The sequence below is a fragment of the Mercenaria mercenaria genome, chromosome 4 (assembly GCF_021730395.1).
Source record: "Mercenaria mercenaria strain notata chromosome 4, MADL_Memer_1, whole genome shotgun sequence".
Classification (NCBI taxonomy): Eukaryota; Metazoa; Mollusca; class Bivalvia; order Venerida; family Veneridae; genus Mercenaria; species Mercenaria mercenaria.
In genome coordinates, this window is record NC_069364.1 from 31,677,615 (window position 1) to 31,701,444 (window position 23,830).

The window sequence follows — 23,830 nt, forward strand, 5'->3', positions numbered from 1 at the left end:
CGGGTGTGTAACTGTTGAAATAGTCAGTTGTGTAACAGCTGTATCAGTCGTGTGTGCAACCGTTGTATCATTCGGGAGTATAAACGTTGAACTTGGGTGTGTAACCGCAGTCAGAAATTTTACCGTAGTAATAGTCGTGTTAGTAGTGATCATTCCTGTCGATTGTGTTACTGTTTGAAGTAGAGTCTTTGTGTTGTATAGTTGTTAAACTTGGAACAGATCTCTGCCCTTGTACTGTGCTTTGGGTCGAAGTTGTCTGATAGTCATGTGATGAATTTGATGAGTTTGGCATTTTGTGTGAACTCAATGTATTTGCATCTGTCAGAGATACATGTCCTGCAATAAATACTTTTATTATATACCTATATAAATTCTGTAAATAAATTGGCTTGTATTTTACAATTAAATATGAAGAGACAGACAAAAATTCCGTATTGTACCTTTTAATTTCCGTATTGTACCTTCCGTATTGTATGCTGCCGGACTATTTTTATTAATATGTATGACCCGACATATTTCTATAAATAGCGCACGTAAAAACTTCACTAAGTTCCATTTAATATCGATAAAAATTGAAGATTTTGTTCAAGAACAAAACAAGGATCAGAATGGTAAAGGTATATAATAAAAGGGTCATTATCACAGTAGCTGGATCTGGGACTTTGCATTCGGCTCTCGTGGATTATGCAAGGTCGGACCACACTCGGCGCTTGCGCGCCTCATGAGATCCGATCTGGCAAAATCCACTCGAGCCGAATACTGCATCCCAGATCAAGCTACTGTTATAATAACCCTATTATATTGTTGATTTGAATTTATTAGAATGCCAAGAATAAGTAAGTAGATAAAGTTAATAGATATCTAATTATCTAGTTTAAATGTCTGTCATAATAATTATCACTTTGATTTTGACCATTTATGTTGATTTTTTAAAATGCTATATCATTTACTATATTTTTCAGTTTTTTATTGTTTTATAACGCACGGAATAAAGATTGTAATATTTGAAAATTGTATACATGAAGTAGTTCATGTATTTTGATAAATTATACATAACAGGTATAAGCTGTTTTTAAAATAAAATACACACTGTAATTGACAGTAAGTTATCATTTAGCTGTTTTTCTGCCGAGGAATAAGTGGTCAAGTGGCTAAAATATCTGATTCCAAATGATTTTCCGTCCGTTGATTGGGGCTCGAAACCTCCATTTTAAAAGTAGAATTGTTTCGTAAGAGAATGCTGTCAAACTGACAAGTGAAAGTTTCAGTGGTTATACATGCTAGATGCCCTTTATTAAAGTTGTCGGTGTGACTTTAACCCTTACCCTGCTAAGTTTCTATAATGGACTTGTACATCTTTCAATTTGGACATTACCATTAACTGTTAAAAGGGGTGCTTACCTAAAAGATGCTGGCTGAATGGCGAACAGTGCAGATCTTTATCTGACTGCACCGATGTGCAGGCTGATCATGATCTACACAGGTCGCAAAGGCAGAATTAATTGTGTCCAGCATGCTAAGGAAGGGTTAAATCACACAAAACAAAAAAGACATTGATATAGATATATACAATTTTGACACAAGAACCATATCGAACTGAAACAACACTGTTAAAGGTAAAAGGAAATATAGTAGTCGCAACTTGACCGCGATGGTTGACCTTACGCTGATTATTCATATTGATTATTTCATTGTAGAAATAAGGGGGCCTTAGGGTAGCCGTGTATATTTATATAGAATAAGTTTGTACACAGTGCAGTATCAAAGTATGTATACTTACATTTGATCATTTAAAACTTTCCAATACACTAATTTATATTCACACACATTTATATTTCCATTTTTGCGTGCAGCTCGTGTTTTACGTACACTCCTTTTCAATAATAAATTGTGCCTCATTATGTATTATAATACAAAGGTCAACCATCGGGGTCATGTTGCGTCCACTATACAGCTTATTGTAAACAATTGTTGGAACACTGCACCACAAACAGATACATACCGTTAAATATTTCTCATTAATATTGATTATGTAAATGTAAAGAAATTTCATGTAAATAAATTTCAGAAGCATTTTTCAAGTACACAATTTCTATCATACATACGAAATAACCTATTTGAATTAAATAGGTGATAATAAGTATAAATCCATTCGTTTTTCTGTAAGAAAACAACTTCATGTTTTTGCGACTGCGAATTTAATCATTAATAAGTACCTGTTCAATCGAAATCTCATTATTTCGGCATATTCTTAAAATAATTATCACTTAATGTCATCTTATTGGTGATTATATTACTTAATATACAATTTACACTTGCCCTAGTTTTTTATAGGTAAATACTGCGGCCTAGTATAGTGCTATAATAATGCTTAAACTTTACACAAGTACTAAATAAAATATCTATCATGGTGGCTGATTTAGGCCATTTCGATATCTCGTTCTGTCGCAGCGAAACGTCAAACGTTATAGGCCCTCTCGTCGAATGCCGAACTTCGTAATGGCACACTGTCAAAAGCCGCTCGACCTAACGCCGCACTGTCAAATGCTGCCCCGCCAAACGTCGCCCTGCAAACTTAACGGAGAATAAAAAATAAATATGTAATATGATTATGTACAGCTAATGCATAGCACACTAAAACACATGAATTTTGACTCTAATGGCGAGGCATTCTAGAGGTCACACAGCTCAGTTTGCTACGATTAGACAAGCCGTCTTATGATACCCTTGAATTTTCCACCACGTTTACCGTCAGTAATGTGACATCAGAACATTTAAAATGCTTTCAGCTGTTTTGTCGTTTCATAAACCTAGTACATTAAAAGTGCAATATTCGATCAAATAATCAGTGTTATTTGAATTATTCTTTTATAATGAAGTTAACTTGGGAATCAGCCATTTCAGATCAGCAGTTAATCATAATATTGTTTGTGATACTGTGGAAACCCGATAATGACCTAAGGTGTTTTAATTAGACATGTTTTAATAAAATGCAAAACAAATGATATATAAGATTACTAATCGCTATTATTGTATATTATTGTGTATTATTTCACCAATATACTTTGTAGTGATCGTATTTGATATTCATTTGTATTGATTTTGAAGACCTTGAAAACCTAGTTATGCGACTTGTTTGTTTGTTTGGGGTTTAACGCCCTTTTTAACAGTATTTCAGGTATGTAACGGCGGTCAGTTAACCTAACCAGTGTTCCTTGATTCTGTACCAGCACAAACCTGTTCTTCGCAAGTAACTGCCAACTTCTCCACATGAATCAGCGGCGGAGGACGAATGATTTGAGACACAATGTCTTTTAATATCAAACCGTCACGGAGAACATACGCCTCGCCCAGGGCTCGAACTCGCGACCCTGCGATCGGTAGATCTGCGCTCCTTATTCAGCTAAGCGGGCGGGCTAGTTGTGCGACTGGATCAATGTCGGCTTTTGTGTAACTGCAACCTTATTGTAAACGAATTTATCAGATCAGTGCACTGGAACAATACAAATAATATTGTACACAAGCATTAAATTAATTGATAAACTGAAAAGATGAAGACATCAACGGCGTAATTCTGCAATAATAAAACCAAGAAGTTGAGACAATTAATATGTTATTTATATGGCTCGATATTATTATTATTCATCATTATACAAAATATTCATCTAACCAGTGTGGAACGACATTTGTGTTGTCGCTGATCTTTACTTCTCACATTCGGTACTTTCTGTCCTTTATGTTTCAAGCGTTTTTGAAAACCATATTATCTAAAGGATATGTTAGTTTACAGTCTAGAGATTATAGTTATATAATGATACGTGCTTGCAATCAGTCATTTTGTATGTATGTTTGATACTTTGCAAAGATATAAATAGCAATTTTAATCATACAGCCCACATCAATGACCAAATTTTCTTTATACTCGCATCCAAGCAATTTTGCAATGGCAATGGTCTGACATGGCAACTTTCCCAAGGCATTTTTTCCCCAAATATTTTAAACGAAGGTTTTTAATTTTAGTGATTATGAAATACAATACTGGCAGGAATAGAAATGATTTTAAGTTTCTTATGACGGCACATTAAAATTGACAAGAATCTTGTTACATAGATTGTCTCACCATTGTTGGGATAAATGCTGATTTTCAGTGGCAAGGAGTAGCTTTTTACTTCCTTTTTTTAATAGATGAAATGAGCAAACATTTAACAGTAGAAATTAAGCTCAGTGTTACGACGTACATGTACTTAAAATGACCTTATATGTAAAGCAATCAAATTTTATTTTTACTCATATTTCATGTTTTTCAGTTGTTTTAACCATTTTTATGATTTTTTTATTCCACCATGAGAAACGTGTATTTGATATTTTCACTATGGTACTATCAGATATAATTCATCCTAATACTTTAATAAATCAAAGAAAAACACATTTGATAAATCAACTTATCAGTTTTGATGATGAATATTCTGATGAATTTTTTTAGACAGCATGCCCCTGCCACAAAATATGTACCAGCGGTATTTATTTTCTTAGTTGTTGCAATATATTGACAACAGATACTCTTTCGCCGATGTCCTTATTGAAATACCACGTGTAAAATTATACTACCTCGAGGGACGCCAAAAGTGACACTAGAATGATCGGAAGTTGTCATATTTACACTGATTATATGTTGCCTGTTTGAATCAATCAAAACAAAAATGCATGCCATGGCATATTTTCTAGCAGAAGGCATGGCGGTCAACAACATCAAACGCGTTCTGTTTTATTTTTGTGTGTGTCTTTTTTTATCTTGATCTTTAAAAAAAGAAATATTTTGACAGAGAATTATCCCTTAATGTCATGTTTTATATAGCCATTAAAGACATTAAACAACTGTTTGGCGTTGGATTCTTATAGCAGATTTAGGAAGCTCATTTTTTGCGTAAATATTTGATAAAATTTTGAAGAAACAAAATCTTTCTTTTGAAGTCCAAATCCATGATTTTAAATTATACGAATAAAAAAAAATAGATTTAGGCGAAGAATTAAAGTGATGAAACGAAAAAAATTGAAAAATGTCCATACTTTCGTACACGAATACCTGATTCATTTTATAAGCAAAACATAATACTAATTCTATTTTCGAGACAAACGTCTGGACACATATCTCACAATTAACAGAATTCGAGTTGATACAAGTATATTAATAAAGTAATTGGCATGAAAATAAGATAAAATCGTATGTATGTAATGTAAAATATTAATCTGTGTACTAAATATAATTTTTTTCTTTCTTTTTCTTCACTCTGAAATCTGACGAATAAAAATGTTTCTTTTCTCGTTCACTGGCAAAGAAATACGTAGCAGAGGAGGCCTTTGACTTAAAGTGTTTGATGACATTGTATGTTACGAAAAAAATGCATGTCATATACATGTAATATCAAAATAGAAGACATCATGGTTTAGGCAACAAAGTCACGCAATCCCTAAACTCGTACGTCTTGTTAAAAGTTTATTTTATATAGAGTGAAACAAATATGTAGAAATGGGAAACAGTTCCTAAAGACTTAAAGAATAGATCTTCAGATATGTAATCTCCCTTAACAATAAAACAAACGACATGAATATAAAACGTATATCAATACCAAAGTTTCTGATTCTATTTCTTTAATAATCAAAATTGTTTCGCTTTTTTCTTATTTTTCTTGCCTTTTTCCTCTCCTCTTCCTTTTTTTCTTCGCTCTTTTAGGTATACCTGGACTATTTGAGTCTTTAACCTCGTTTTTTCCGCCTTTGTCAACGTATTTCATCTTTCTTTTGCTGTCTCTGTGTATATTTGTTTCTTCCTCCGATTGTCCACTAAAGCCAGGACCCGTTATGGGATAATCATATTGAGGATGCCGACTGCGAGTGCGATCGTATAGAATTTGATCACCCAGATTCGGTTTATTATGGTGATCCTCTTCGGAAGAACTACTTTCATCAAAATGATGACCGCTTTGTGCTGTTTTGTGATTGTCTGTTGCATAACTTACGTTGATCGGAGAATTACACACATCAGAACTCGATGGGCCACAAACGCTTTCAAAACTTGAAGTGCTCTTTTTCTTGCTATAAGTATTGTTGGGTAATGAAATCTGTATAAACGATGTACATATTATTTGAAATAATTGTACAAATTACTACAATATTAATGGCAAAATAAAGTATAATACATTTCGGATATAAATTTATTTTTTAAATGAAAATAAAAACACTTTAACTTTAATTTGTTCAATAAGTATATGTTCTGTGCAATTATTTTTCATTTTACAGTATCTAATAAAGCGTAACAAAGGTACAAACATAATTTCCTACGATTCTGTTTTAATGTCTTTGTGAACGACTTAAGGCATGTAAAAGGTCTCTCAGTTTTCACTTACAGTATCAACGGTTTTATGAATCATTAAGTTTAATGTGTTTCAGTCTTAACCTTGAATATTACTTACATTTGAACTGGGACAGCCACGAATACTTTCAAAATTGAACTTCTTTCTCCGGTTTCTTCGGAATCTTCGTTCCTACCGCAAGAAGTCTGAAAATAGAAAAGTCAAGTTAGACCTTTTAGAGTACAATCTAGTATATACTCCGGCTACGTTTATATGCCAACTTTTATAGGTGCTCAAAACATGACTTCTGTTACACATACCCTGTACATTTTGTTTGGAAGCGTGTAAACAATCTTTGTTGATTTACTGTATTATTACGCCGTGAAACATTACTGCTGGAAATGATACTTTATATAACCACTTTCTATACAAGCTGTAGGGAACGATTAAGTGGCACCGTTTTGTAAATAGAAGAGGTAGATGCATTATATTGACATTTATATCAAATTGATTATTTGTTCATAGAACCTAGAATAATTGTGTAAAATAGATGAATACTCGAATAGAATTTCCTTGCTCTTTAGTTACGTCGGGTCTAAAAACTAGCCGAGGTGTCAACAGTCTGTCAAAACCGGAACAGTCATGCATCAATTTACATTCAGCTCACATTTGCGAAAACAAGAGGGTCATGATGACCCTGGACCGCTCATTTGTGTTTCATGAAAATAGAATATTAAGAAAGTAGGTCAGTAGGTCACATTCGTGGTCACTTAAAGTCAGTGTTAAGATCGGTGTACAAAACTTTATATCTCATCTAGATTTCAAGGATGTATCTTAAAATACAAGAAAGTAAGTCAGTAGGTCATGGTCACAGTCAAGTAACCCCTAATTACTTGGGGTCATAAAGTAATTATAATTAACAGTCTAGGAAATATGATCAGAAATTTCCATTTATTTTTTTCCTATATAACTTTTGATCCCAGGGGCATAATTTGAACAATCTTGTTAGAGAAACACTAGTAGGCAATGCTACATACCAAATATCAAAGGCATAGGCCTTGAACTTTCAGACGAGTTTTAATTTTTTCCAATATAAGTCTTTGTAAAACTTGGGACACCGGGGCCGGGTCTCTTTTCAACGAAGAGGTATAATTTGAATAATTTTGGTAAAAGACCACTAGGCAATGCAACATACCAAATATCAAAAGCCTAGGCCTTGCAGTTTCAGGCAAGATTTTTCCCCTATATATTACGTTAATGTAAAAATAATTGAGACCCCTGGATGGGGTCTCTTCTCACCTTAGAGGCATAATTTGAATAACCTTGGTAGAGGACCGCTAGGCAGTGCAACATATCAACTATCAAAAGCCTAGATCTTGCAATTTCAGACAAGAAAATTTTTAAAGTTTTTTTCCTATATAAGTCTACGGGGCCTCTTTTTCACCACAGGGTAATAATTTGAACATTCTTGGTAGAAGACCATAAGACAATGCTACATACCAGATATCAAAGGCCTAGGTCTTGTTGATTTTTTTCTGTATAAGTCTATGTAAAAATTGGGAACCCCGGGGCGGGGCCTCTTTTCACTCACCCTAGAGGCATAACTTGAACAAGAGGACGTTAGATGATGTCACATGCAAAATATCGAGGCTCTGCGCCTTGCGGTTTTGGACAAGAAGATTTTTTAAGTTTTTTATTTCGGTTGCCATGACAACTAAACCACATAAGAATTATTTCTGTGAAGTTTGTCGTAAATCTGCCAAGTGGTTTGAAGATCGTTGACGGACGCACCACGCACGGCGGACGACGGGCGACTAACGTCGGACATCGAGCGATCACAAAAGCTCACCATAAGCCTTTGGCTCATGTGAGCTAAAAAGGTTTCTCACTAGCGTTTTTACGTCTAGTCCCATGCTATGAAATCTAGATCTACTTTAGATCAGTCAATCATTTTTTGTCTCTGAATAGTGTGACCTTTAACGTTAGATCTTGGCAGTGTGCCAAGAGATATCTGTCTTCCTTAGCACAGGATGGTTCCAGTTAGTCAGCCAGCCTTATAAATGTAAGTAAACAGTGAAACTATTTTATTATTAAACTTTTATTTAATAATCATTTGTAAAGTTTAAAAGTTAAAAGAAAAATGTAGTTGTTCAAACATAATAATGAAAGAAGAATCTTATTTAGGAATATAGTGCAATTTTAACTTCTTTTTTTTGAAGAACAGCATGTTTTTAATTTTTCAAGATCTTACTGGTTTGTTAAAGATTTTAATTTCATGAATATAAAAAGACTGTCATCTTTATTCATACTGAATTTAAACCATAATCTGGTGAACATTTGATTGAGATGTACTTAAATTAAAACTGGATTTTAGGAAAATTGTGATATACAAACACATATTTTTATTTTACTGTACTGCTGTCTGAGTATTGTTAAGAAAGCCCTCAAAGACAGAAAACAGTAGGTGCATTTAAATATAATTAATTACACCATGAAAAATGTACATCTTTATACAATGTTTAGCTTTAACTAAAAATTAAATTTGGATGAAACAAAATTTCATTTTATCTCATTACGTTATATTCCAATATAAGTCAATGCACTGTTATGATAAAACCATTTTACCATTTGTTTTGTAATTATTAACTATAAGTACACATGTAAGATTCACTTCCACTGGTAAGACATTTTGACAGGTATGGTCTGTCAATATTACCAAAGTACTCAGTTTTCACTATACCTGTGGCTTACTAATATAACTATCATTATTATTATAATTTATAAGTAATATATTTAAATCATTATTATTATTATTATTATTCACAGATAGAAAAATTTTAGCTTTCGACTTCATTGCACACATCTTCATGGTCTAGTTGGGACGACTTGCTTTGCTAATTGCCCTCCACTTAACAACTATTACATAATTGCTGAGAAGCCACAGATAAGGTTGTAGTTGTTAACTGGATTTGGTGAGGGGGTGGGGGCACTTATAGTAGTGGATCTAGGCCTTTAAACCTATATCTAACTCATTTTTATCGAAAAATAAAGATTGATCTCGTAGACTGAAAATAAATGCATTACGATGAGTTGCTATATATTTTAACATAGTTGCTATACTCTTCTAAAACTGTACGTTTTATGTTTTCCTAGTACTTGTATCAACGCATTTTGTTTGCGAAATTTTCAATTTAACTGTAAAACGATTCCGAAATTGTTTAAAATTGAATGACGAGAAACTCTTATTTTTGCTGGTTTTACTTAGATTAGAGCCCCTGTTTGAACATTTAAAACTTTTTAAGGATTTCAAAGACAACCTGATGGTAGAGTAGCCCAATATTTTAACGGTGTATGAAAAATTGCTATAAAATCATTTTCAGTGATTAAAGTTATTATCACGCCCAAATCAAATTAAATGGTACCGTTTTCAGATTTTCCTCGCATTCAGCTGTAAAACTCTAGGGTAAGATAAGCTGTCACGCTTATACTATTACTTCCATATGCAAAGTAAATGTCCAACCACAGTCTTGACCCTATTACCATTACAAGTACAAGTCAGTCAACCCTGCCTCAAAGCAGAGTTAGTCGAGTTCAGCTCCTTTAACACAATGCCGTAAGCTAAACTTCCTCTGTGTGTTGTGTAGCGACAGAGGGTAAATTTCACTTCATTTCGTAAGCAAGATTTGGGCAACTTTAGATCCCCCAAATATAAAGACTTATATTCTTGACATGAAAAATTTTGAAGTCTGGTTTAATTCAGGAAACGAGTACACGTATAAAGGTCCAGAATCAGTGAAATTTATTCGGACACTGAAAAGTCTTAAAAATGACAAGTGCCAACTTCATATTATGGTCTTTTCTGAATAAATGGTTAGATGTATTTGATATTTATATATAATTTCAAATAGTTATGATGTTTATAAAACTAAAGACTCGCGGGAGTAAATCATTTTTGTATAAGATAATTGAATCTGTGAGTCGAATTTCCTAGCTCCTCAGTGACGGTCAGGTGTAAAAATTCTTACCCGAGGTGTCAGTCAGTCAAAACCGGAAGGATGATTTAGCTTAAATTTGCAAAGAAAAATAAACAGTTATGAGGCACTTTTCTCACAGCCGTTGTTTTCGTCTAGCCGCATGCTAAATAAACATCTGCTTTAGATCTCAATACGGGAGAGTTAATATGGACAGTTTGGAACATTTTTGTCTACAAATGTAGTGTCCTGAAACCGTTATTTAACTGTTTTCATACGTATGAACGACTGAATTGGTATGCTGAAAATGGCATACGATAAAGTGTTGTGTTGTTTACTATATTCTATTCTCTTTTTCAAAAGTGTATTTAATGGTCTTTTTGCACTGGTATAAGAGTGAATATCCAATTTGTCTGTCTCCTCAGGTGTTGAGAGATATGTCAGATTTTACACAGTATCAGGTAGTTTTTGTGGGGCGTTTAAGAGAGACAATTGTATTTTATATGCATACACTTCTGAAATCTGTCTGGGAATTTATGTGTGACACGACTGAAAATAGAAGGAAACATTTATTTTTTAGAGATTGGTGGTGTCCTTTTCTCAGTATACATAATTGTTGACTTGTTACACGAATATTTGGTTCCAACGAGTTGTTCAATATTGTTGAATTATAGATTAGGGGACCTCCTGAACTTGTGCATTGATGGGTTCATTTAGATTTGTATAAATTTATATCCTGTAATTTGTTTATTAAGTGTTTAGAATACATATTTTGTTCTGAGGGTTTAGGTTTTGAATGATTTTTGGTTAACGCGCGGGCCACATTTTAATTCCAAAATATATTTCAGACATGTATGCGTATAAAATACAATTGTCGTCTCTCTTTAACGCCCCACAAAAACTACCCGATATCGTGTAAAATCTGACATATCTCTCAACATTTCGGGAGACAGACAAACTGAAGATTAGCTCGACTTATACTAGTTAAAAATGATCATTAAATACAGTTTTGAAAAAAGAATAGATCATATTAAGTATACATAACACTTTATCGTATGGCATTTTAGCCTACCTATTCAGTCGTTTCAAATAAGGTAATTTTCTTCGGATCTACGAACTTCAAGGACAATTTTTAAACCATTCACTTACGTTATCATTACTACTGTTATCAGCCTTAGTCTCCATACTTAATCTTCTATTACCGCTATTTGTCCCGGATGAGGTTCCTTCTTCGACCCTCAATGGGCCAACCTGCGATTAGACAACAAGTTGGAAGAACTAAGTTTAAACGATTATATATACCTAAATTCACTCAATCAAAGTTGTAATTTATATATATAAAGGTAAATATTGTTTAATAAACACAACCAAGCTGCACAGTATCAACAAATGTATTATTACATTTACATTTCAAATCAGGTTATCTGTTACATAAAAAGTGATATCTAAAGTTCTGCGTAATGGTATTTCATTTTTAGTATACACTCGTAAGATGTCGAAACAAATTGTAAAACACGGTTATTTTCTATGAGCGATAACCTTGTAAATGAGGAAAAGTAAATGCTGTATCTGAATTATTGTTGCAAATGTGATTCTAATCAAATATAAATATATGACATTGAAAATGTAAAGTAAATACGAAATGAATCTCTTAGAAATGATATTGGATAAATGGACGAAACGTAATACAATAATTCTTAAGTGATGTTTGGAAACTGATCGTGCGACCATAAAATAACTCTCTTAATCATATCAATATCAAACATATCGTAATTGTTTTAAAGGTGTAAAGTATTATCGACTCAATGTAGGTCATAATGCAACTTTCAAAGTTCAGCAGTAAACAGTGCCAGGTGACCTTAAGCTTTACTGGAGGAACCGATGGGTAGAACCCCGCACCCTCCGAATTACTTATAAACGTGTAATAATTCTACATACTAATTAATTAAAAGTTAATGAAAGATGTTTATATTGATATTCGCAGCTAAAACGGTCTGTTTTCACACTAAAAATAGAATGAAGGATTTATTTATATAAACGTGTACAACAACACGCTACTGGTATATTTTTTATTTTATTTTAATATAACCAATTTAGTTTTACTAAAACTAGAAATTAGCTTATTTATAGCCGTCTATAATAATGTTTCTATTATTAGATTCATTTAAAGTCTGAATATAGATTTTCAAAATTTTTTAAACATGAAAAATCAAACAACTTTTTGCAGATAGTAATTCTACACTAGGGCAAATGGTTAGTTTCAGTTTAAGATAACTCATAGTAGGGATTTTAGTTAATGGTAAAATTTCCCAAAACAAAATCATGAAATGATGTAAAGGGGAAGTTTTCACTTAAACCATTTTCAATTTGATCGTTGTGGTGCATTACTACCTAGCAATTATTTCAACCCCTGCATTGTAGCAGAGGTTAAAACGTAATTGAATTACGAAACATCAAACATGAACTAACCTGTGATGTAGCTTTTTTACATATTTTCATGACCAAGATACAAATGAGAACAAGCACCACTAATCCGCATACAACATATACTATTATTGTTTGTCGATAATCTGTAATATTAATGTAGGTAAAAGTAAATCAATGTACAGAAACAATGTAGATGTATATCCTAAAAATTGGTAGACAAAAATATTGGAATTTGTTCAGCCTTTGTACAAACTAACGGGATATTACTGAAGTTACAATTTTAATATTGTATTGAATATTTAGAGACCGAGTAAGAGAAAACAATATCTTATTGAAAATTGAACAATATAATAAAATTTATTTGTGTAAACACGCATCAAAAGTCGAGACTGCAATACCTGGAAATACAGATATGTAGGCGATATGAATGCGACATTTGTCGTCAACTGACAAGAGCAGGTATATACACGTTTATACCTTTGATAACGATAGTGTACGGATGAGTCGAAGACTGTGTATTTGGCGTTGTATATTTGCTTGTGGTACTTGTATACATAGTTGAGTCAATAACAGCAGAAGTGCTAGCGTAAGTTGAAAATGTTGACTCATGTATTGCAAACGTTGTTTCACTAATAGATACAGTGGGCCCAAAAAATGTAAAGGAACTTTCACTAGCTGACAAAGTTGATTCCTGTAGTGCAGGTGTTCTTTCGTCAGATGCAGTTGACCGATGTATTTCAAACGTGCTTTCGCTAGATAATGCAGTTGACATTGTGACTGTAGGTCCTTTTGCAGTGCTTGTATATTGAATGGGTGTCGTAGTTTGAATCGTGCCTTCTTTTAATTGATATCTACAATCAATTAGTACCTGGTCGCCACCGTCACCTACAATCACAGAGTAGAGTGTTTACATGTAATGCAAAGAAGAGTACCTGAATATAAAAATAGTCTACAGATGTTAACACATTTTTATAAAAAAAAAAGAAAAAAAAAGCTAAACATAGATACTAGCAAATATACTCACAATGCGGACGGTAACCACAAGTTTTATCTATATATCTAGATATTTTATTTACATTTTGATTAAACAGCATTTCTTTTGTTTGGAAGTACTTTTTGATTCAAGCTCGCAATCAGATTTTTTGTGATTTTTTTTTTTTGGTATTTTCATTATCACTGTTATTTATAGCAATACAGTATTAATTGATTTAAATATTGTTTCTATCATCATCATCATCATCATCATCATCATTGTTATTATCATTATTTTCATTTAACAACGTACCGGAAACACCAATCCAGACATAACCACCATCGATTTGAAGATCATTTATAAATGTTGCTGTTACAACTGGATAATGGATACGCTTAGTTAAGTTGAAAATCGGAGCTGATTCACAGTCCCAGGTAGTTGTTCCTTCAGAATCTGTTATATTAAGTGATTGTTTACATTCATTCCCATCTTTCTTTAGACGTAAATCAATTGTGTAGAACTGAATGCTGGCTGCATCTGACTGAATGTCACATTGACAAAAGTCGACGGTCGCTTTAACACTGCTTGGATAACCAGAATTGTAAAGGTAAAATGTACCATCCGTTGTGGTATATGTGCTATTAGAACACATATCACCTATCTTCGTACCTACCAATTGAAATAAAATTATTCTTGGTCAGTATAAATTGCTTTTCGTATTATTAGCTTCTTACCACAAGGTGATGATTATCTTTATCGCGTCTCAAACATTGTTTACACAGTAAGAAAGATATTTTATCCTACCACTATGCATTTATCAGGCCGATATCTGCCTGCCGTGTAAACTTGAGCTTTATACAGTCAATGCAGGTTTATACCGTCAATGCAACTGACGGACTACTTTTTCAAGTATATGTGCTATAGGCAATGTAAACTGGGCTGTGTTCGAAGCTCAAACATTTCATCATTTTATGAGGACGGCCACGGTAAATTAAAAAAAAATTGGTTCATTCTATCCTAGTAAACCTCCGTACGGAATGGTACGGTGACGGTTTTTAAAGACTGTGTGAATCGTCCTTGACTTTGTTTATCTGGCGTTCATTCATTTTTAGTTAGAAATTTACACAAATAACAAGATTTAAGCAGTCGTTCATTGTAATTATTGGATCTAAACCATTCATGGTGGAAGGAATTTCATTATCTCACATTGTCTTGTACGAAACTTGAGCAAATTTAAAACTGCGGGCATTTGAATTCATCTCAAGCGTGGTTTTCGGCTGTATTTTATCCGAGTCAAAACCATTCTGCTTGTTTTGTACGCGAATGCCCAGTTAGCACCGATGATTTATAATACACAGAACTTCAGAAAGTAAAGTATGAGGCATAAAAATAATGTTTTATTGTAAGGAATCGTGTGTAACTGGATCAAGCAGACAAGGGGGTTGAACTTGAAGAACGTAGGAATTCACAAGTGAGTGAAATTCTGGATTATTTCTGTATAGAAAAAAAACATTTTGAAATTAAATATATGTTTACACAGATTTTATTGACTGCAGGATAAATAGCAAGCCTCAGGTGGATAAACCTTTCTCCAACTCAGTGGATAAACTTAAGTTAAGAAAGACAGTAACCTAATATACTCTATATTTCCGAATTCACTACGGAAATGTTTCGCAAGCTTACATTTGATACGATTAAAATAAAATTCTTCACATGACTCTTGATATATTTGACGATTTTATTGGAACAATTAAATATGTCTGTCGTTGAAATAAACATAATTATGTGTATTGCAGGAGGAAAGACATAAACTTACGTTTGATACACGAGTAATCCATGTACATGAAATGTGTGCCGATCGGATAAATGGACGTGCTGTTGCAACGTGTCTTTTCCCAGGATACTTCCATATCTGGCTTGCTCTCTGAATACCCGGACGAATCAATGTGATACTTGTATTCTAAACCAGAACTGAAATATTTCATTACTTTTCAATAGAAAAACATCTTATCTATAAAACTAAGTTTATTACTTTAAGAAATTGCCTATTGCTTAAAAAATTAAAACAGGACCACTCTTGACACGAAACTTAGTTATTCTATCTGGAACATTTTTATTAGACTTTACTCTCAATTCTTTTTATTCAAATCTGTGATGAAGTTTAATTCATGTGTTTGGCATTATCTACTGAAATATGAACAGATAGAACAGAAAACGTTATTTGTTAAACGGTTTTCAAGCGTTTAGAAAGTTGTATATAATTTTGAAATGGGCAGTTATAAATCCAGCACGCCGACATATGGGAAAAAAAGTCCGACTGCAATTTCAAAAAATCCGAGCGGACACCAATTATCAAATCAGATTTTAGGAAAATCCGATCAAAAAATGTTTATTGACTTTTTCGTACATACACGATTTTGAAACATCACAAAACTCAGTCATTTATTGCTCCCTGGTCCCTAAACTACCATTTAAACTAAAATAGAAGTTCCTAAGCCACTTAAAAAAGGTAGTGAAGTTTGCCAAAATCCTGGTTTTGCAAAGATATCCTGGTGGCTATTTACGTGTACTTAGTTAATCAATGTGAACGTCATTACAATTCAGTATACATGTGTTTGTTTATGTTTATAACAAACAAAAAACTGTGAATGTTCAAACTAAGCTGAATTCAAATTGATTATGCTGTATTATCTGTTAGTTACAAAAGTATGACACTCAGTATGCATATATGAACAAATGTATAATGTGAACCATAAAAAATATGCATACAAACTAATAGTGAAAAGAGCTTACTTTGTATAGTTATATATAAATGTACAGTCTTGACCTTCATCCGGAAAGCAACATGCAGATTCATTAAGAATCTTAGTATTATCAGAGTGATCCACGAGGTAACTTCCGGTATGGTCTGTCCATTCAGTAACGCTGTTTGGACAGTCAGCTTCTACTGGTTTCGAGCCTACTCTCAGTTCCTGTACCGCAATGACGGTGTCGGTGTTCGGACAGGATGGACGAAACTGGCCATGTGTTCCAGGACCATAGCACACCGAGTTACGGTTATTATATTGAACTAAGGGCTCTGGCAAGATTTGAGCACTAATTAAGAAAACTGAAACATTATATATTGGGCTAAAATTAGTTCTGTTATGTAATTCAAGCAATATTCGGTGATTATTGTAATGTATTCATTTTAAATCAATATGTAAACATCATGTATTGAAATTAAAGTCCATAGCTGTATTATGAAAATTACATACATATTTGTATTATGAAAGGTAGATCACGTTTAACAGAACAGAAAACTGGTTTAATAATAAGGAATCATCTAGAATTTGTTTTAAAAATGACACATTAGCAATTATTTTCTTGCTATAATGTTAGTCAGAAATGTCAATATTTATGTGAAACACCATTTATCGGTAAAACAATGAAAATTACACACATTTTATATTTTCTACACACATTTTCTATACATTCTACACACATTTTATATTTATCAAAGTTTAACGTTCTGTAAGAACTCATATTTGATAATTATGTAATTTTTCATAGTTCCCAATGTTACTATACGATTAGATCTAATAATTTTGTGCATGCTTTAGGTATAACTTAGTATCGGCTTAACAAAACGCTTAACAAAACGCATACGACAGTATACCGTTGTTTTTTTTTTATTTCAGTAATAGAAATTCAATGCACCATATTTTAGTTGGTCAACTGTGTATGGATTTTAAGTACGTACAATGTCAATTTTACGCCTGGTACACACGTTAAATGTAGTCTTAAATATTCTTTCTAATCTACTGCGATAATATAAGAGCGTATTCGTCTTACAAAAGAAAAAAAACTTTAATAAGGACTAAAACTGTAATGTGCTGTATGAACAGCCGATTTTTATGATTAACTGACGAATTTAACATACAAAAAATAAACTATAGATACATTCATGTTTAGGCAAACTCAAGTTTTTTTAACTGTAGTTATTTCATTCGACAAGCGCTCGACAAATTATGTCGCACGTCTGATATATTAAGTCGTGTGCTCAAGATTAAGATAATTTACGCTCGAAATTATAAACCAAGCGCTTAAGCTATTTTTTGGACGCAAAATGGCATGATGGTCCTAGAAATATTACCTATGTTAAAGTGCTTAGACATATATAAAATACAATTACGGTAACTTCAGGTCATGTTTGTTTACAAATCTAATAGTGATAATAGTCTTGAAAAAGCTTCAGCAAAGAATCAATTGCGACAAACTCCTATGAGAATACATAAAAATTATAACGAAAACAAGCCACATAACCGACAACCATCCTTTTTTAACATATCAAGTAAATCATTATGTATTAACAATTTTGCTAGAGGCTTACGTAAACAATTGTATGTACTAATTCTGAAACACTGCTTCGTATGGTGACATTTTTCTGCCATGAGCCAGGTTATGTAGCTGTCGCGATACTTCAAAAATTATCCTTTTTTATTTTCTGAAAAGATTATCTCAATAGTGGAAGATTTTCTGAAAATACTTTTGTGATAATTTACAATATTTTCTCGATACCTTTTGTGTAAGTGCCCACCGATGCCATCTAGTAGCTAGATAAGCTTTCGAGATACTTTCTGAAATTATCTTGATACTTCGAACGTTTTTGAAACGTTTATCGCAATAACCTAAAGTTTCCTAAATATTAAAAGCATAATTATCGAGAAAAACTAATTGATGGCGATAAAGATTTCAGAAAAATGAACAACTTTGCTAGAAATTTTAAAGTATTATCGTAAGAGTTATCGAGCATCTTGTGGTTACCGAGCAGTTCCATGCATTAACGCGACAATTTTGCGCTAAAACATATTCAGGAAATAAATAATATATCTAGAAATTGAATATTTACATTTGTTTACGAAATGTTGTTACAGCTCTCGCTGGGGTAAGTTGCATGTGCTTTCAGTGCTTACGCGCATATTTGTTTTGAGGCCTCAACATTATTCCAGGGGTACTCGTCTACAATAAATGAAATGAAATAATTTTAATGTAGACGAGAAAATTGAGTGTTTTAAAATGATAAAATAGGTAAATAGTGCCAGGGTTAAACATTATATCCCATTAAAAAAGTTAAATGCATTTAAACCATTTTACTATTTTTTTTTTCGAAATTTTATGTCGCATATATGCAAGCTTATTTTTTTCTATTTTTCGACAACTTTATATCAGACATTAATAGTTGAATGTAAACAAGGTAAAATTTCTTTTTATCATTAATTCGTGTTTTGTGACACTGAAGAACTGAACTTGATTCAGGTAACATTTCATGGATTTTGCATTAAAATAAAAATATGACAGCTGGAAACGTTGTAAATTTGTCCGAATCTGACAAAGAAGAATAATTTGCCAATTACTTAAAAAGAAAACTATAGAAATTGTCCCTTTTTTTATTTATTTATTTTTTTTTTCTATTTATTATTTAAATGTTTTCGTTTTAACAAAATTGGACGCTATTTTCTTTTTTTATTTCGTAAGAAAAGTCACTTACCAAGATTTAAAAAAGAAAATCCAGAAATGCAGTTTATTTTCCTAGCTCCCATTATAAAAATTAAACATGCGTTTGCTGATTTTTTTTTTCAAAGTGTCGGTCGTGTCAATTCTACCAAGGTACTGAGTGACAATTTCTTTTGTTACGCAGAAGGAAGTGAATCTAAAGGTAAAATACGTTTTTTTTCTTCTTGAATTAAGCCTATAGTTTGCTTCGCATATTAGGCATTCAGTGTAAAACTCAAACATTGCTGCATTTAGATTCTTGAAATATGCTATATTGTTTATGGCAGTAAAACTTACCTATTCCATGAGGTTAATTGTCAAGTTTAGCATTAAAAGGAATAATAATAAAGAAAGATAAAAAAAACTTGTTTATTATTGTATTAAATAAATTCCGTGATTCTCTTTCATTTCTCTCTACAAAAAATTGAAGTGTTTTATCTATATATAAAGCATGTATCTATTGATCTATTTGTGTGTGTGTGTGTGTCCGTACGTACATGTCTACGTGGTTGAAAAAGACATTATCCCGTTTCAAAATGATACATCCTAACCGAAGTAGCAATGCAAATTCTATGGACAGAAAGATTATGAGCAAAATGATATGGCCCCTCTTTGAAGGGGGCATAAATATGTAGACTTAAAACAAGAGGGCTAAGATGGCCTTAGGTCGCTCACCTGAGTTACACACCGTAACAGTGTAAACATGTTTGACCTAGTGATTTCATGGAGACAAATATTCTGATCAATTTTCATTAAGATTGGACCTAGTTTTTGACCCCACATGACCCAGATTCGAACTTGGCCTAAAGATCAAGATAACCATTTTGACTAAGTTCCATGAAGAAAAGGTCATGAATGTAGCCTCTAAAGTGTTAACAAGCTTTTCCTTTGATTTGAGCAGGTGACCTAGTTTTTGGCCCCATATGACCAAGATTCAATTTTTTTTTTACCTAGATTTCATCAACACAAACATCTGACCAATTTTCATGAGTTTCAAACTTAAAATGTGATCTCTAGAGTGTTAACAAGATTTTCCTTTGATCTGGCCTAGTGATCTAGTTTTTCATCCCACATGACCCAGATTCGAACTTGGGCTATAGATCATCAAGATAAACATTCTGACCAAGACTCATGAACATAGGGTCATAAATGTGGCCTTTTCCTTTGATTTGACCAAGTGACCTAGTTTTTGACCCCATATGACCCAAATTCGAACTTGACTTAGAAGTCATTAAGACAAAAATTCTGACCAATTCTCATGAGTTTCAAACTTAAACTGTGGACTCTAGAGTTTTAACAAGATTTTCCTTTGATCTGGCCTACTGACCTAATTTTTGACCCCACATGACCCATTTTCAAACTTGTCCTAGAGATCATCAAGACAAACATTCTGAACAAGTTTCATAAAGATTGGGTCACAACTGTTGCCTCTAGTGTTAACAAGGCAAATATTGATGGACAACGCACCATGGATGATGCCGGAACATTCTGAATAAGTTTCATAAAGATTTGGTCACAACTGTGGCCTCTAGAGTGTTAACAAGCTTTTCCTTTTATTTTACAGGGTGACCTAGTTTTTGACCCACATGAACCAGATTCGAACTTGAACTAGAGGTCATCAAGACAAACATTCTGACCAATACTCATGAGTTTCAAACTTAACCTGTGAACTCTAGTGTATTAACAAGATTTTCTTTTGATCTGGCCTACTGACCTAGTTTTTGACCCATTTTCAAACTTGTCCTAGAGATCATCAAGACAAACATTCTGACCAAGTTTCATAAAGATTGGGTCACAACTGTGGCCTCTAGTGTTAACAAGGCAAATGTTGAAGGACAACGCACCATGGATGATGCCAGACAATGACTGGTCACAATACCTCACCTGAGCACTTCAGGTGAGCTAAAAAAACCCACTAATTCTCAAAACAATCGGGGTCATCTACTGACCAAAGGCAATCATCTTATGAAGTTTGAACATTTTGAAACCAAGTACTCTCTAGTTATTGACGGGAAACCAAACTGACCAAAAAACAGACCAGAAGACAGACAGCTAGACAGACAATGTACAAAACAATATGCCCTTCTACTTTGAAAACGGTCATAATAGGATTAAAACTAACTTACCTTTTCCTTTCATGAGCTGCATAGACAGAGTAAATCCTTTAGTTCTGGGTAAAAGCATGTGTTTATATTCTGGATATCCCTTTTCCTTGGCAATTTTCTGGCATATAGCATGTTTCTCTGGTGTCCATCTCGTGCCCTCAGGAAACAACAACAGCTGAAATAGTCCAATTAAAAAGCATGGATTATGCCATAAATGGTTGCGACCAATGGCAAAGTCATTGTCAGCAGCAGCCTAGAGAATATAAAGGTGTAAAACACAAGTCAAGAAATTCTTAACAAAGAGGTTACCACAGACAGCAATGTCAAAAAATGTTTCATTTAATGCTACATTTCCATGCACTATTTAACAGATGCAGAACACATCTACATAATATTAAGTTTTTCTTGGAATGCTTTTACAGAAATTCTAAAAATAGATTTATGACACCATTATAACTGTAGGAATGGGATATATGGTCTATGAATGAGTGATGATAAACAATTAACAGTACAGTTATAATGACTGATGTGTGGAGATACAAAACTTTAATATGGATTAACCAGAATATTGTTGTGACGGATGATACATTTAGCGGCCGTGTTCCTAAAGGTTGGTATTATTAGTGGTGTGATACCTACTTCCGGAAGTCGTTAGAGGGCGGGATTCTCCAACTAGAAGAGCAGACTTTACAGTGTCACCACAGAGAACAGACGTATGTAATCTCTTCTTACTAATTTACATCTCCGTGGGTAAGTCCCCGTCCTCCCCCTGGCCAATAAGGTATATCTGACTGTGGCTTAATTCAATGATGATACAATAATGGCGACGAGGATTCAAATGGCAATTTAGCGGGCAGATACAGTCATTTGCCGTAAGGGTAGACAGCATCAATTTCGAGTTGACATTTTTGTCATAGGCCGGCACGGCATAAGGGCGAAATTGATTACACTACATAAGGTTTGGCAGTGACTTGAAGGTTTTCGTTTTAAGCGCAGTCTGAAGGGTTGAGCAGGCTGGTAAATAAATTCCAGACTTCTAGTTTGATTTATTTATCATATAATCAACAATAAGGTTTCGGTCAGGAAAAAGGCTTTTGTAGCTTGGGAGAAGAAAAATAGATTTAATTGTAAAGTCTCCAGGTTTCAAGCCAAGTAATTTTTCAACTTCTGCCGGAAATTAGTTGAAATTTTTTCACGAAACCTGTCCACTTCCGGTGAAGTCTTCTAGACTCACTTTGCTCTTCTTACAGGTTCTAACAGATTACAGAATAAAACTATAGAGTAGCAGTCTTCTAGACCTACCTATTTTCAACAGATATACAGACAGAAATAAGGTTGGTTTATTTTTTTCCATATAAATGGTGGTGTCTACCAATGGAAAAATATTTTAGTGTATCCAATACACTGCTATAAGAAATTTGAATATTTATTGTTTGAGTCTGAGTGACCGGTTTAAATATTTGAGTAAAAAGTGTATTTTATACACAAGTGGGTGTCTGTAGCTTGTAATCTGAGGTGTTTTGTTTTCGGCGTATTCTATACACGAAACAAATAAATTCTACCATATAGATCTCTAATATTAAATTATTTCTTCAGTATTCTATACTGGAAATATATTTAAATAGATAAACATTGGAGATAAATTATTTTTGTTGTATTCTATACACAAAACAAAACAGTTCTACCTACTTGACCATAAAAATTGAATTATTTCTTCAGTATTCTATACTGGAAATACATGAAAATAAATAAACAAGAAAAATAAATTGTGTCTGAGTATTCTATACTTATATCAATTTACAACAAAAAGTATAAAATATTTTGGTGTATTCTATACCCATAATATTAAAAATTGTGATTACGCTTTGTCCGACAATTGACATTTAATTACACACAAAATGTCCATCAACATTAATACGGCAGGCAAAGAGGAATTGCAGAACATCCCTTCAATAGGACCGAAGAAGGCGGAAAAAATAATAGCATTTAGACAGACATATGGATTTGTCACAAAAGAAGCTTTGGCTATGGTGTTCCCTGGTGAATTAACAACAGATATACTGGAAAATATTGATTTCACAATTCCAGTTACTTCACCAGATAAAATTAATAAGACAGGGGGGAATGTAGCAGTTAGTGTTTCACCAAAACCTGCGCCTAATCCAGATACTTTATCTGTAAAAACAACAACAGAGGCACCTGTTACAAGCAGTCCACTAGTGCGACCGACTCTGACAGATAGTTTTACGACTCCGAAAGGGATGTCACTCATGACAGGCGCCTTGGGACCATTATCTCCCCATTCCCCACACAAAATATTAAATCAACAAATTGAAGAATGTCTTGAACAGTTGTTAGCTTTAAGTCAAGGCATGAATAGAACAGACATTGCTTCAATGTTAGCAGCCTTACCAAAAACACCACAGTCTGATGAACGCCCAAATCAAGCAACATCACTACATACAGGGC

General features: G+C 33.3%; 1 protein-coding gene across 1 annotated transcript; it reads right to left on the minus strand.

Moving 5' to 3' along the window:
• Positions 1–139: 139 nt before the first annotated feature.
• On the minus strand, positions 140–23,244 carry LOC123553323 (uncharacterized). The gene is made up of 11 exons (XM_053542123.1): positions 23,224–23,244; positions 21,383–21,536; positions 16,515–16,830; positions 15,538–15,692; positions 14,034–14,390; positions 13,226–13,633; positions 12,791–12,891; positions 11,471–11,572; positions 6,471–6,556; positions 5,738–6,093; positions 140–336 (listed from the first exon to the last, which is right to left on the minus strand). Exons 1-11 carry the CDS (start codon positions 23,242–23,244, stop codon positions 140–142), a joined length of 2,253 nt encoding a protein of 750 aa, XP_053398098.1.
• Between the last annotated feature and the right edge of the window lie 586 nt (positions 23,245–23,830).

Bases quoted from the DNA above. Each gene is read 5' to 3' on its own strand.
- LOC123553323 (XM_053542123.1), bottom strand. From the start codon at position 23,244: ATGTCAATTGTCGGACAAAGC. The intron at 6,557-11,470 runs GTAAGTGAATGG...TTCTATTTTCAG, and splicing joins ATAACAGTAGTAATGATAAC to ACTTCTTGCGGTAGGAACGA. The intron at 337-5,737 runs GTATACCTAAAA...TATTTATTGCAG, and splicing joins TAAAGACTCAAATAGTCCAG to GACATGTATCTCTGACAGAT.